This window comes from Micromesistius poutassou, assembly GCF_964030765.1.
Source record: "Micromesistius poutassou genome assembly, chromosome: 13".
Lineage (NCBI taxonomy): Eukaryota > Metazoa > Chordata > Actinopteri > Gadiformes > Gadidae > Micromesistius > Micromesistius poutassou.
Genome location: NC_140283.1, coordinates 18081256 through 18096825, shown reverse-complemented (window position 1 = coordinate 18096825; position 15570 = coordinate 18081256). Strand labels below are relative to the sequence as shown.

Below are 15570 nucleotides of genomic sequence, written 5' to 3'. Positions count from 1 at the left end.
GTGGGGTGTGAGGTACATGTTTTGTATGATTCTGTGTGTATTTCTATGCTGGTGGGATGTGGGGGATATGTTTAGTATGATTCTGTGTGTATTTCTATGCTGGTGGGATGTGGGGGATATGTTTAGTATGATTATGTGTGTATTTCTATGCTGGTGGGATGTGGGGGATATGTTTTGTATGATTCTGTGTGTATTTCTATGTGAATCATGAACAGAATGAGCCTCTGTTGCTTGGTGACGGTCAGGTCGAGTGTTGGAGTGTTGATCAACACCATGTGTTCAACTCTTCACAGAAATGACTTGATTCATTGCTCCATCAATCCATCACTGCATTTATCCATCAGTCCATCATCCATCCATTCATCACTCCATCCCTGCATTCATCCATCCATCCATCACTAAATCATCCATCCATCACTCCATCCATCCATCCATTACTCCATCCATCCCCCTACCCGTCCATCCGTTCATACAGGCATCTGTTCATCCATCCATCCACCCACCCACTGACCCTCCCACACATTTCTGAGCTCCCCTTTTCCAAGTGACTTATCACTTGTGTTTAGCATACCTTAATGTGTCTAAGTGTGTGTGAGTGTGTTACTTGTAATGGAGACTTATTACAATTTCTTAATTTGTCAAATAGTTCTACGCAGCCTCCAGTATCAATCTATTACATGAGAAAATTAAAATCTTTAATTACAACCTTTCCGAGAAAGAATCGATCATGCTCTATACCTAAAAGCAGATTAATTTAGCCACAACAATCAGTCATCTCTCATGATGTACTCTTCCCCTGCAAAGCACATAAACACAGTAGCATGACCACACACGTTGAGTAATATTAACTATGGAATTATAAATACCTACATCATAAATATCTCATCAAAGAAGACATATTTGCTGTTGTAGAAAGTTGCGCCTGACTACATAAATGTTTTGCTAAATGTTTTATAAATGATGATCCATTTATTCAGTCATGTATCCAAGCCAAAAAAATGAGTTATGACGCTCTGAATGAATTATTTATTGAAAAGTTAAAATATTCCAAACAAGATTAAAAAACTTCACACTTTCTTCAGATGATAAAAAGTCAGTTAAGTGTGTATTTTCCACAAACGCAATAAAAGACTTAACCTCCAGGGGAAACATAGCAATGTGTTTAACAGCCCAAGACACAAGAACAAAGAGAAGAACTACATATATTATCTGACTGCATTTGGCTAGTAAGCAACCAGGAAAGGAATATACCTGGAAAATCAATACTAATAATGATAAGTTATGGTAATCATTAACCTATCGCAAATTGTTACAATATGAAGGTTTTACATTTAAACAATTGCCTTGATTGCTATCAAACATTTGCTTACGCTGTCACTGCAAAATAAACATAATGTCACCCCTCACCTGAAACAAAAGGTCTTTGACTTTACACACACATACACACACACACACACACACACACACACACACACACACATACAATGGAACTTCAGTGCCATCTCTGCCTAGAGCTGGCTCCAGGGTGACAACTATATCCACACCATCCCAAATCTAATCGCTTAAAGATGAATAATGGAGCCATGGCACTACACAGAGGTTTACCTTACATCCTACTCTGCCTCTCCCTGGCTCACGTTCTCACTGATGGATCTCTCCCATCATCTTACCTGGTTTAACAACTTATTTTTATCTCTTTTGCACTGCTGCATTATGTGTGCCTACCTATAAAAACATCCAGGGCTTTTGTGATTAATAAACTGATAAACAAAACAAAACAAAGAAGAATATGTTACAGTTTAAATGGATAAATTAGAATTGATTATCCAATTGAAACAAATGGATCATGTGACACTGTCTTTGGTGAACATTCCAATTCAAGAGAGTTGGCTTGGGGTGAATGGGGTTTTCATGGGAAAAGTGTGTTTGTGTGTTTTTGTGTGTGTGTGTGTGTGTGTGTGTGTGTGTGTGTGTGTGTGTGTGTGTGTGTGTGTGTGTGTGTGTGTGTGTGTGTGTGTGTGTGTGTGTGTGTGTGTGTGTGCGTGCGCGACTGTGTGTGTGTGTGTGTGTGTGTGTGCAACTGTGTGTGTGTGTGTGTGTGTGTGTGCGACTGTGTGTGTGTGTGTGTGTGTGTGTGTGTGTGTGTGTGTGTGTGTGTGTGTGTGTGTGTGTGTGTGGTCAAATTGATTTCAAATGACACTAGTTGCCATAATGAAAGACAAGATGTTCACTGCTTACAGTGGGTCAATACAGAGTTGTTCCCCTGACAGCCTTACACAGCTAAACAAGACGCCACTCATCATCGTAATTAACAGCTTCTTCCCCCCCCTAGTCCCTGTCCCTCCCCCAGTTGATCTTTCCCTCTCGCCCCATCTCCCCTACATCCCCCACCCTGATCCTCTTTTCTCTTCCCTTTCATAGGTCTCCTTCAATAAATAGTGTGAAACTCACACTCAGTGAACCTTTGCGATGCAGAAAAGAAAAGGAGAAAAAATAATCCCATCACGGAGCAAACACCGGTGTAAACCATACAGTATCCGTGTCTAAACAATGAATGAAACCGTCTGTAATGTGTGACCAATTTCCTAAATCTGTACCCTGACAAAGCCAAAGGGATTTCAAGAGAGGAAATCAAAAACCAGTTGTGACAACACAGTCCAGACCCATTAACGCAGTGGGACACGTGACTCAATTTGCACCTGGGGTAACTTGGTATTTGCCATCTCGGCGCGTGGGACCTGGGCTTGGGACCGTTGGTAATTGCCGAGGTGTGTGGTGAGAGCCAGCCTCATTTCCTACGGTCGGTCCCAGAGTAATTGACTGCAGTGGCAGAAAGGGAAGTCTGTGGCCACCTCTCCTGCTCTACATTAAATCGTTGACTGATGTATCCATAACGTTGTACAATGACTGGAAATTAAGTGGCGACGTGCCCCAAAGCAACATGCATTTGACCACAGGAAGAGAAGCCAAGGACACGAGGGGAGAATGTGGTTGTAGACGCGGCACGTCTACTGGAGTATGTGAATATAACCCATCTCCAGACCAGAGGAAATGCAGTCTCTCCCCCTCTCTCTCTGTGTCTCAGGCTTCGTTATATGTCTCTTTCACTCACAGCTCGAACCACAAGTCACTCATGAGAGGGAATCCAACCCCAGTGAGCTGGGTTCCAGAGAATACTCAGAGAGTCCACAGCGGAACCAGACATCTTTATTCAGCTAAAACCAAACAGTCTCTGGTTTGGCTTTCTAAACACCCGCTTTGTTTACCGGGGAGAAAAACATCTCTGTTAATTATTGTGCGTTTGCATGCATGTCTGTCTTGGCAATCACACCCCACAACAACAGGAACAGACATTCCTTCATGTGGCGATTGTAGTCTCGGTATCTCAAGTATCAGGCCACCAGCTCCTCCATTCCAAAAGTCAGGGTCTTCATCCTCTAATCAAGAACACGGTTGTACTGTCATTGTGCACGCTACAACTGGGCGGTACCAGTTATCTTTGCAGCATTCATTCATTCATTCATCGCAGGACATCAACGTCCACCATGGTGACCCTCCACCATATGACCACCCCACCCATCTTGTCTCTTAGGCGTGCACGTGTGTGTGTGAAAGTGAGCGGTCGCACAGTACACACTCATATGTAATCTCCTCTTTCCAGGCTGCTGTGTCTCCTTGTGCAGAGTGCGCCTGCTTGTTTGAATGGGGGTTTGCTGGGGGAGATGGGGGGGGTTCTCCCCAAGTGGGGCTAATCCGTGGGGGTGCCACGCGCCACGTAGCCAGTAACCAGGCCAGCCTTCCAGCGTCCCCGTCCTCTGTAGTGTGTCTGTCGGGGCCGTACACAGCCCCCTCTGAATGCTATCAGCACCGGTGACACACTGCTTCCCCCCCAAGCTGGGATTACAGTTCCCTCAATGGAGGTGCCAAGGGCGATGGTGGGGGGGGGGGGGGGGGGGGGGGAGTGGATCCAGAACAGGAGGAGGAGGAGGAGGAGAAGAGGGAGGCAGGCAAGCGCCACACAATCCCCCTTCAACAGCAGCTCCGTTCTCGGCAAGGAAGCCATGGGCAATGCCGACACGCCAATCAGAAAGGGCTGGGAACGAAACCCCACAAGCGGGCAAGGCCGGCAAGCGGAGCAAGGGAGGAGGCATGGGAGGGCAGAGAGGACCAATCAGTCGTCGGAGGGAGGCTTAGAGACACTCGGTGCCCCTTGGGGAGGATGAACAGTGGCCCATTGTTCCGAGGTAGAATTAGCCGGGGGTAAATTAGCATGAGTTTTACATAGACACACTGAACTCATAATGGCATATTCACTCCTTGGGTTTTGGGCATTCTTCTTCAAAAGAGGTGGCTAATCATCCTGGTTGTGTGTTTACAACCTGGTTCAAAGTTTGCGCGCAGACATCAAAGGGGCAGACGAAAAGAGGGGAACCTGTAATTTGGCAATCAAGAGCGGTTTAATTACACTTGAGAGGGGTGTGTGCCATGTGTTTGGTGTGGAACCAGGCAGGCGTTTACTACTGGGTGGATGAGGATAGGTTGTGTGAGCTAGACCATTTTCTCTCTTTGTCAGTTCACATAGTGATTTGGACAATGTCAAATCCAACACTACAGCTGGTCACATTATGGATTTCATGCTATCCATAGCCATATGGATAGCATTTGAATAATTGTTTCTCCTGGGCTCCAACAGTGTATTGAATGCATTACCGAATGTCTGACAACCTATACTCGCTGTGTGGTCTGAGGAAATGTGCCTAACATGGAGGACACAGAGGCCTCAATGTGCACTGTATATTCCGTAATCTGCTAAACTCCACCCTGGTTCATAACACATCATTTAAAAAGGTTAAAAACAGGGACAGGAGGTGGGAGTCTAGGATGCCTGCCACAACAACGTAGACCTATATTATGAGCAAAACAGGCATCCTTGCTCTGCCCAGGCCAAGAAGGGAACACTAACCCATCATCCTGAAAATAACATTGTGCACACATTTCTCCCTGCTGAAATTGCAACTCCACTTTGCTCTTTATTATGGCTGCAAAGTGAAAACGGGGACAGGGGAAAATGAATAATGTGTGTGTTTCTTGTTCTCCTTAGCAGATCTGGCTGGCACGGAGAGAAAAAACCCATTGCCTGGCATGGATCATCTCCCTGGCACCTTCCTTCGCTCCCTCCACCACACACCTGGCATCGTGTTGGCACCGTCGAAGCGAAGGCCAAAAGTGTTGCTGCGCCCTGACGCAGTACATTACATTTCCAGAAATGTGACTCATGCATGGGGCTGACCAGACATCGAGGCTGTGGGCTATCGCAGTGAAATATCCACTGACCACTCAAATTGGATCTGCCCCATAAACTACAATGATTTGTGAAACGACAAATATGAAATATGTTTTAAGTAAAACCACGCTACCTTGTGCAAAGGCCTTTCTATTGGGAGGATGATCGCCACATTATTGTTTAGCCAGTGGAACGGGCTGACCTGTCCGACTGTTATGATGAATCACCTCCGCAGATTGAAGGGTTGTGCGCATGGTCGGGCATGCGCGTGTGACAAAAGGAAGATTCCCTATGAATATCCATTCTCAATCCCCCCCCCCCCCGCCCATCTGTTCCCTGATTAAAGGAGAATGAGGGGGGGGGGGGGGGGGATATCTGAAGTGATACAATGGGTTTTGGTTCTTTTTTTTGTAATGGTTCATCATTCACTGTCTGGAGTGGCACAATATGAAGGCCGTAACACCCGACCACTCCCCCCGCGGCACGCCCACACAAACACTGAAACACTTGACACACTTCTCCCTCGCCAGAGTACTGACCTATTCAGACGTAACTAGCAGGAGGCGGGCGGAAGAAAAGCTGGAGCCAAACTAAAAGAATGCTTTGGGGTTAGGCACTCTCTCAAAAGTGCCAGTGCTATTATCAGGTCGGCATCCTCAAGTGTATGAGAGAGCCATATTAAACCATTAACCCCTTTTCCCCCTCAGCAGCCCCCACCACCCCATCTCTCACGGCCCCCCCGCTCCCCCTAAACTGCCTGAAAACTAGGCCAGTCTGCTGTCCTCATGGCATGGTTCACTGGCCGATACCTACCTCAGCGTAACAAACCTGCCGCTCTCTCCCTGACTCTTTAAATACATAAATACGTTACTTCGGCTGCACGTTAGCTAAGCCAAGGATGGAAACAAAGTGTACGTTCACGGGAGCTGTCGGTTCTCACCGACCACCAGTCCTGCCTGATAACGCCCAGAAAAAAAAGCTTTGACAGAACTATCCTTAAAGGGTCAAGGGTCAAAGGGCAGACATGCAACGGTCCTTTCACGGGTTAAATGTTGCAGAAGGCAACATTCATGGGGCTGCTGCTGCTGCTGCTGTCAAAGCAGACAAATGGGGTTTAGTGCAGCATCGATCAATCAATTATCAAAACCCTCTGTGGTGGCGCAGCTTGGAGCACTTAGGATCTGGGCTCTGGGTTTCCCCTGCTGTCCTGCTGTCCAAGTATGACCTAACTTGACTCTTGGTTTGCGGTTATCTCCCTCCCCTCCCGCTCTGTCTTGCCGCGTATCAGTGCCCTTCACTCGGACACGTGTGGCTTGTAGCTCCGCAGACCACGATCCACGGCACACTCACAGTGAAATCTCCCCCGCGACAAGCAATCAACTCCTCAAGTTGGGATAATGGGTTTCCTGTGTCTGCACACTAGTGTCGGGGAACGGCCGCGGTTGGGCCGCGGACAGCTGGAAGGATTTCTAATTGTTTCCAATTAAAATCGATTATCTTTGAGTTGCGAAAGTGAGTGGTTGCGCTGCGTGGTGTTGCCATGATCCAAACGTTTCCATTATGAATTCCATTTTTTTCCTTGAGATGTCGATTGTTACTCTGCGCCAACTCAAATCATTTGCACATGAAAAGGCCCCACGGGATAGGGGGACTGTCGCGGGAATCTTTGACAGATTAGCGGTGGTCGTTTTATTCAGCCCTGGCCTGTGTACAGCGCTTCCCTTGTTAGCCCTTCTGTCACTTTCTCCTGCTCCCTTGTCACCACCCCCCTCTTGTCAGAAACCCTGTTGAATCCCATTCATTATGCCGGGCCAATTCAGCCACGCCGCAGCACAATAGATTTGTCGCCCATTAACTGCAGCGGGGGGGATCTACCTGTGTGTGTGTCTCTGAAGGCCTCTTATCACTGCTTCATGGTGACGTCAATGACCTTGAAACACTCCGATACAATAACATACGCCTACAGATGAAAACATGTTTATATATTTAAAATGTATATATATTAATATATATATAAAGATATATTCATACTCAAAGAATATGCAAATGCACAACCGGCATGAAAGAGAATAGAACCCATACCCATACACACAAACCCTTCAAACGATGCAGACAAATCACGGCGACGTAACAAACATTACTGTTCCATTGTATTCCACTTACACACCCCACATCGCACGCCAAGATGAAATCCGCAGCAAATAAACATTTCTAGTAATTTGACGACATGCACCAATCTCGTTGGCCCCGTTTCCCTTCTTTTCCCTTCTTCCGTGCATCTCCATCTTTTTTTTTTTCCAGCAATCCTCTGTTGACTCGCCAAGGACACCACACCTCATCTGCCTCCACCCCTCTCCTCCATTGTGCTCTCCAAACACACAACACAACTCTCTACTCGTCACCGATATGGTCCCAAACTCCCTCTTTGAGGAGACCGACCGAGTCCTATACAAGGAACTACTCTATATACAGCACAATGTTGTTCGTGAAACTTTATGCTTGTTTTCTAAAGGGGCTTGCTGCTGGTGAGAGCAACGTGTATCTCCTGAACGGCATGTGTCAACCGTGGCGGCCCTAATGCCTTGTGTAGGTGTAGAGCAGAAGGTCAAAGGGCAGGATAATCCTCTCTCTGCTCCTCTCCTCTCTTTCTGTTGAAGGATCGGTGAAGGCGTCCGACCTTACACTCGGCTAGGGTAGTGTTTTTCCGGGCTACTGTATGCAAGTTAACCGTGGGTCAACCTTTCATTCCTAGTTCTCTTTCATTGCTTTTATTCCCCCATGGCGGTTGTTTACCGCCCGCTTGTGTGTTTCTTTGTAAGCGGTCCGGTGTGACCCGCAAGGCCCAGCGCTTAGCACATCCCACGGAGTAACACAACCTCTTATCACTCGTTCCATCCGTGGATAAAGAAGATGCGAGCATACACACACACACACACACACACACACACACACATTCCATCTGTGTGGACAAAAAGATGCAAAAATAAACAGACAAACACACACCACGCACATACACACAGATGCAGACATCCTACATGCACAACACACAAATATACACACACGCACACAAGCCCCTCATGCTTACAACAGTTTGTATACTGAGAAACAAACACATTCAGCCCACTGCCCACACACAGCCGTATCATTCAAAAGCAATGAGCGAGAGGCGGCGAGGTCAGGCCAGTAACATCAGCCCCACAGAGTCCTCCACCATCTGGGTCTGACCCGCCCTAACCCGGATCCACCCTCTATCGCTAAGAGAATAATATTGATAGGGGTTAAAAGTCCTGCTTATATACTTCCATCCTGAATGCACCTTTCTCTTTTCTGATGCGAAGATAATAACAACAAAAAAACCCTCCTCCAGCTTTGATCTCTTTTCTGACGTTCCCTTCCTCCCGCAACTCTTTTTGGATTGCCTACCTCTCTCTCTCTCTCTCTCTCTCTCTCTCTCTCTCTCTCTCTCTCTCTCTCTCTCTCTCTCTCTCTCTCTCTCTCTCTCTCTCTCTCTCTCTCTCTCTCTCTCTCTCTCTCTCTCTCTCTCTCTCTCTCTCGACACCAGTTGCTCGCCCACCAGCTCTAACAGCAACTCTCTGAGCGGAAAGATCCAGATAAACATGATATCATCTGTTGGCCAAGAGTGTTGAATGTACCTAGGCACAGAAAATAACCACAAATACAAAAAACGAGGAGCGCCTTGCAACAAGAAGAACATTTACACTGTTATACATTAACCACTCCATCTTTCTCCATGTCTCTCCCCCTCTCTCCCTCTTCCCCTCTCCCCCGTCCTCAAACAGACCACAGAAAATATGTTTAGTACAGACAGAACACATACAGGCGTGTGCATTAGTTGGCTGGGGCGACGGTCATTTTGAGAGCTTACACATTTATTTCTATGGTGAGGGGTGCACACATCATTATGCCATTCATCCGTTTATCGAAAGGCAAACGCAGTCCAAACCCGGTCGTTTAACAATGAACCGTCGCTGTGTACCAGAACATATAAAAATAAATCACCAGCGTGGAACCAGGCTTTTTTATATATTTCACACAAGCTCCAGTCGCTGTAGCTTACCAGCCCAATCCTCTCACCATCATTTAAATCTCCCCTGTTCTGTCACATCCCATCCCAGCCGTGGCCCTATTTAAACCCCCCCCCCCCCCTGCATGCCCAACACATTTCTAATGCTAATTATTTAAACCTCTCTGCGTTCCATATCCCTACCATCCACCAGCTAGTTATTCAAATCTCTCCCCTCTCACTCTCCCCACACACCCGCTTATGAGGTGCTTGACTGAAGGGCTGAGAGACGGCCTGTTATTTCCAGCCCAGGGATAACAGCCGCTTTCTGCAGGCTCTTCTCCTGTTTCCCCCTCTCGCTGTAGCCTCCTCTTTCTATATGCAATTACACAAACGCCTTTCAATGCTTCCTTATTGAATTCAAGAGGGTTTATTTGCCATGATAATGGAGAACTGTGTGCTGGCAGTGTGGGGTCCTCCCCCAGCAGGGAAATACTAAAAGCAGTGTTTGTCATGTTTTCTAATTGGTCAAAATACAGTCAAGGCCGGATTAGTAATGTAAAATAAACAAAGAAACTGTGTGTGTATATAAATCCGGGGGGAAATGAGCGATAAATAAAGGAACACGCGGTGCCGGATGCGTGCAAGTCCGAGAATCCGGGGGCCGAGGTTAAGATAATGTTATCTCGGGGAGGAGAGCCTGTACTAATCCAGTCTCTGGGGGTCGACCGCATGGGTTGTTGTCCTCAGTGTTTAGAACAGACAGTGAAACGGCCGCTGGGACGGACCCCTTCTGTCCGTGTGGGAGACAGACAGAGAGGTCAGAGGTCAGACATCCTCCCGGGGCCAGGTGTTGCTTTGTCACAATGGCGGCAGGTGAAAAATCCCTTTGCACAGCCGCCATCATCCGTATCGAGTGAATAATGATCTTAATTATGCTCGTCATTTTCTCTGGTCCTCGTATTGTCTCTGTTCCCGCTCTCCCCCCTGCCTGCTCCTCTACGCTCCCCTTCTTCATTCAGCGGGTCTCTCTATTAGTCCTGTGGAGGTGCCTCCTACACACAGCAGCGCCGGGATCAGAGCTGAGAGTGTGAGCGCTCACGGAGCCCCGTTCGGCATCTGTACTTATTCCCGTTATATAAACGCCCGTTTCCAACCGGAGCCACCCCACGCAAACTACAGCTACAGCTCACGCTTGCATGCATATCACGCACACACGCGCGCACACATACACACACAACAGACACACACACACACACACACACACACACACACACACACACACACACACACACACACACACACACACACACACACACACACACACACACACACACACACACACAGACACACACAGACACACACAACTCAAGTCTCCATTATCTTTGAGGCAAAACACCTGCTGAGAAGAAGCGGCGTACTTCTGTCAGTGATTCAGTGTTCCCAATGTGGGGGAGAATCTTCACAACGCTTCGTTACTTCTGGCAGATCCGTTTGTTTTTGCTCAGAACAATTAAATAAACTTGTATTCACCCAAATGTCTCATTTTGCCAGGTTGATTTTCAAGCTTTCTATCTCAATTTTTTTTTCTCTATAAATACAACCAGAACTGTTCTGGAACGATTCCCAGACAACCTAATGAAAAAAAACATAATAATAAAAAAACATAAAACCTGAAATAACAAGTAACAAATCAAAAACCGACTTAAATGTCCAATTTCAACAAATCTCGCTAATCCGACACTAGACAGACCCATTTGTTGGTTTTCTTCATAACTGTACGACATTGAGCAAAACACATGGTGGAGATGACAGAAAGGCATTTCATTTATCACAATACTACGAGGGTGCAGCGAGGATGGACAAGAAGGGCGGATGCGCTCACCTTGGTACTCCTGTCCCGGGGTGTAGGCGGTGGGGTTGCCGGTCACTTGGAAGGTGAGGAGCACCTCCACCCCGCCCTCGGCTAGTCCGGCGCCCTCCAGCTCTCCGTGGTGGGTGCACAGGAAGAAGAAGGGGTTGAAACGGGGGAAGAAGCCCGCGGGCGGACCCCCCAAATCCACGCTGCTGCTGCTCCCCAGGATGAGGGCCAGCAGGGTGCAGCCCAGGGCGCCCTTGAGAGAGGCCCCACGCACCATGGCTCCAAGTCTGCCCTCGCACGACCAGGCGAAGCGATGGGGAGCCGTGCTAAAGTAGGTGGGGTTAAGGTGTCTTGGGGTGGGTAGTGGCGGTGGCGGTGGTGGTGGTCTAGGGGCAGGGGGTTGAGAAGTTAGGGTCGGGTAGGAATCCAAAAAAGGGTGGTCTTGTGGGTCCACAGGTTGGTCCGCTCCAGGAGAGTTTGTGTGCGTGTGCAGTGTCAGTAAGTTAGTGCGTCTGTCTGTGAGCGTCGGGCTGGCCGGGAGAAAAGCCTCCCCGAAAGAAAAGAAAAGCAAAAGTGTAAGCGCTCTGTTCTGTCCTCCTCGTCCTCCTCTTCCCTGGGTTCTGCTTTCTGCTCCTTCCCGCTCTCTTCCCTTCACTCTGGGGGAGTTCAGAGCTTGCCTGTGCTGTCCTGCTCCAGCGCTTAAATACCTCAACCCCTCCTTCTCTTTCCCTCTCTCCTCCCACCATCCCTCCCTCCCTCCCTCCCTCCCTCCCTCCCTCTCTCTTGTTCTCCGTAGCACCGGCTCCACGCGTGCTGTATGCGCGCTACGAGGTGGCCTTCCCCCCTCCCTCCCTCCTTCCTTCTCTCTCCTTTTTTCACTCATACAGCTCGTATCTCCTCCCTCTTTCCTCTTAGTCTATCACTTTAATCTTCCTCCTTCTCTCCCTCCACCTCTCTTTGTGCTGTTCGCTCTTCCTCTGACTTCCTCATCCTGCTGAGCTCCAGCTAAAGCACTTGGGTGTGCATGGCTCTCTGGGCTGATCCTTTGGCTGCCTTATCTCTGCGCATTTGCGCGTGTCTTCATCCCTGACCAGCTTTCTAACAGAGCCCCTGTCTGTCTGTCTGTCTGTCTGTCTGTCTGTCTCGCTGTCTTGTCTTTTTCTGCCCATTCACCAACCTCCACTCTTCTCCCTCTATCACACCACCCCCCCTCTCCTCCTTTCACATCTCTCCCATCCCCTCTCGTTATCTCCCTTATTGCTGCTCTACACTTCCCCCCTCCCCACATTACCACTACTACCACCACCTCGACCACCACCATCTCTACCACCTCCTCCCCCACCACCACCACCTCGACCACTACAACTACCACTTCTTACCACCACCATCACCAGCACCCCTCTCCATAAACATGAACCTCCCTCTCCTCTCTCTGTCCTCCAGTGTGTTTTTCCTGCTCCCAGTGCCTTGCTTTTTTCCACAGGTTCTCCATCAGAATCTACTTTCCGTGGGCTTGTCCAATTTTTCTTTCCTTCCCCCTGTCATGCGCCACTGTTGTATGGATTTATAGCCCTCGCCGAGACTTCTCCTGCCACGGATCTCCATCTCGCCGACACCTTATCGAGTTCTACTCCTCGTGTTCCTTGTTTTATATTCTCCCCGCTGAACACCCATCTGTCCTACCAATCTATCCGTCTCCCTCCCTCTCCGCCATGTCGATGAAAATGAACAAATTCAGCATGAATCCAAGCAGCGTCTTCTCCACCCTGTGTGATGAACACAAATATCGTGGAGATGCGGAGGACGATTAAATCCCTCCATCTGTCTCTTTTTCATTCACACCGTGTCGTTCTCGTCCATGAGTTTGATTCATGATGTTGGATTCTCTCTGCACTCGTGAAAACGAAGACGAGAAAGCTTCACATATTTAGCTACCCTAGTTGCTAAACTACTCTTTTTTTGTGGAGCGGTGGCTAATGGTGAGCCTGCTAAGCAAATAATGAGCCAGCCAGGATGAAGACTGTACACACACTCGACTCTCTGATGGTTCTCCTTAGCTGCCTGCTGGGTTTGTGTGGTTAAGTGCCTGTTACAGACATAAACAGTGACCGGCCACACACACACACACACACACACTTCATGTCCAAACATACTGGGTGACCCACAACAGAAGCACAGAGCAAGACTGACTGCTGTGGCCAGATGTTGTTCAGTCAAAACCCCTTAACACACAGAGACAGAGAGGGAGAGAGGGCTTGACAGACAGAGAGAGAGAGAGAGAGAAATCACTTTACATATGTGTTACAACATGGAAAGGCACACCCCTATCCAGACAGAAATACAAAACAAACACCCTTGTGTTTATGTATTTTCTCGAATTTCTGCTTTCACCCTTACTTCATACTTTTCCTCTAAGCTTGTCTGATGTCATGTCCCAGGCCAGTGGCAGGTCCCATGCTCGGTCCAGTCACCGTGTAGATTCTCATTAGTATTCTCCAAGGCCAAACACCTTGACAAAAGGAAAATATTATGCAATTTTAAAGGGTAGCCAGAATGTAGATGTTTTCCTGCAGCCCCAAGGGGGCTTAAATCATTACTTGAGAACATAAATGGCACTAACTCAAAGTCATGTATGGGAGAAGAAAATCTGTGTTATAAATATCATACATCATATATAAATATCATTTGGATAATAAAAGTCACATTTTATTAACCGAATGGCCATGAATGTCAAAAATTAATTTCATCAATATGCATGGATCTGTGTTTTCGTTGTTTCAGCAAAGCGGCTCCAGAATTGGTATGATATTTTTGGCGTGACTACTGACTACTTAACTACTTCGAAGCCAACTGTCTTTGACCTTAAGAATGAAATGTTGGTGCATGAAAGTTTTACAAGAACCTCATGAGCAAGTAAACATTATAGATCAAGAAAGTTCAGTAATGACAGCTGTAATCTTATAGGAGCAGTGTGTGCATGTGTGTGTGTGTGTGTGTGTGTGTGTGTGTGTGTGTGTGTGTGTGTGTGTGTGTGTGTGTCGTGTCGGTGTGTGTCGGTGTGTAGTGTGTATGTGTTCCCACTTTATGCTGTTCAAGGGGCTGCAGGTTGGCTTTGTCTGGTGAGATTGCAGTGACAGGTCAAAGGTTATCTGCCGTTTCTCAAAGCTCTTCCTAACCAACTTTCTAATTCCTTGACGGATTTTAATTAAACCGTTGATTAAGCTCTGTGTATTTAGCAGTGGGTCGGTTTTTTAAAAAGGGCTTATAGACCGAAGAATGTGTGCACGATTGTAGCACTTAATTATGCTGATGTCATAAAGTTGTCCAACAGAACTGCCCAATAATACAGTCAAAAAGTAGGCTTACTATATGGTTATACACCACTCAACCTGCTGTCTGACATACTGTTTCACAGGCAGACATACAGACGGACACACAGACAGAAGATAGCCAAAGTGACCACAATACATTTGTAAGGACAGCTACATGAACTCTATGACCTCTTAAGATTCAGTTCAGGCAGACTCTGGTTCATAGCCACACTTTGATTGAGATGGAATATTTCAGGTTATCCATTGTTTTTTTTTATAGCCAGCATGCTGCCCTTAGCAAACATATTGTAGCTCTCTATTGCCCACTTTATTGCCCTCTTAACAATGAGCAAGAATCAAGCATTCAAACGAGTGCACACTTAGTTATCTTATGGGGTATCTTACATCAACAAACGACTCAACAATGCTGAACAAGCTAGTTGTGTTTGCTTTCTACATAAACTCAGTTTTATCACTTCTCCACATTAGCAATAACTTGGCAACATCACCCCGCAATGTGCGCCTGCATTTTGCGTTCAATAAAAACGCCCACGATGCTTTCTGATTGTGAGGTTCGGTTAGTGAGGATTTTATTAGCCATACTGCCGTCACCATCCACGTAACGGTAGACTCACCACCAGCTACGAGGTTGTGAAACCATGGAATATGCTCCGCTAGAAGTCGTAGTCCGCATGATATCAATCTTGATCAAAGTCGAAAGAAGGATATTTAGTTTACGCATTGTCGCGAGGACGTAACGTCACTGCACTACCGAAGTCCCGAAGCGTAACAGTCAGTGACGTCTCTGATTGGTCGAGCTCCCCGTTACCATGGAAATACTTACCGTTTTTAAAAAAAAAACAATAATAATCAAACAAAATATTGCCCTTGAATTACTGACATGCATAGTTGTTGGTTTCCTGGTGTCATCGTTAATGAGATATAGTCAACATGGTTACCATACCACTGGAGGTCTGATTTATACAAGGTACAGTGTCTGTTAAGGCACTGACCAGGGCCAAACGCAGCTGCCCTCCATTTCAGACACAGTCATAATATTGCTGAGTCAACGTCTAACCCTCTGGCCACC

General features: G+C 47.2%; 1 protein-coding gene across 1 annotated transcript in view; it reads right to left on the bottom strand.

Annotated features, from left to right (window-relative positions):
• The window catches only part of reln (reelin), a 104281-nt gene extending 92469 nt beyond the window's left edge, over positions 1-11812 (bottom strand). The window contains 1 exon segment of the mRNA XM_084477669.1: positions 11194-11812. Within this exon segment, the coding sequence (XP_084333795.1) occupies positions 11194-11446 (253 nt within the window). The 5' untranslated portion in view covers positions 11447-11812.
• Between the last annotated feature and the right edge of the window lie 3758 nt (positions 11813-15570).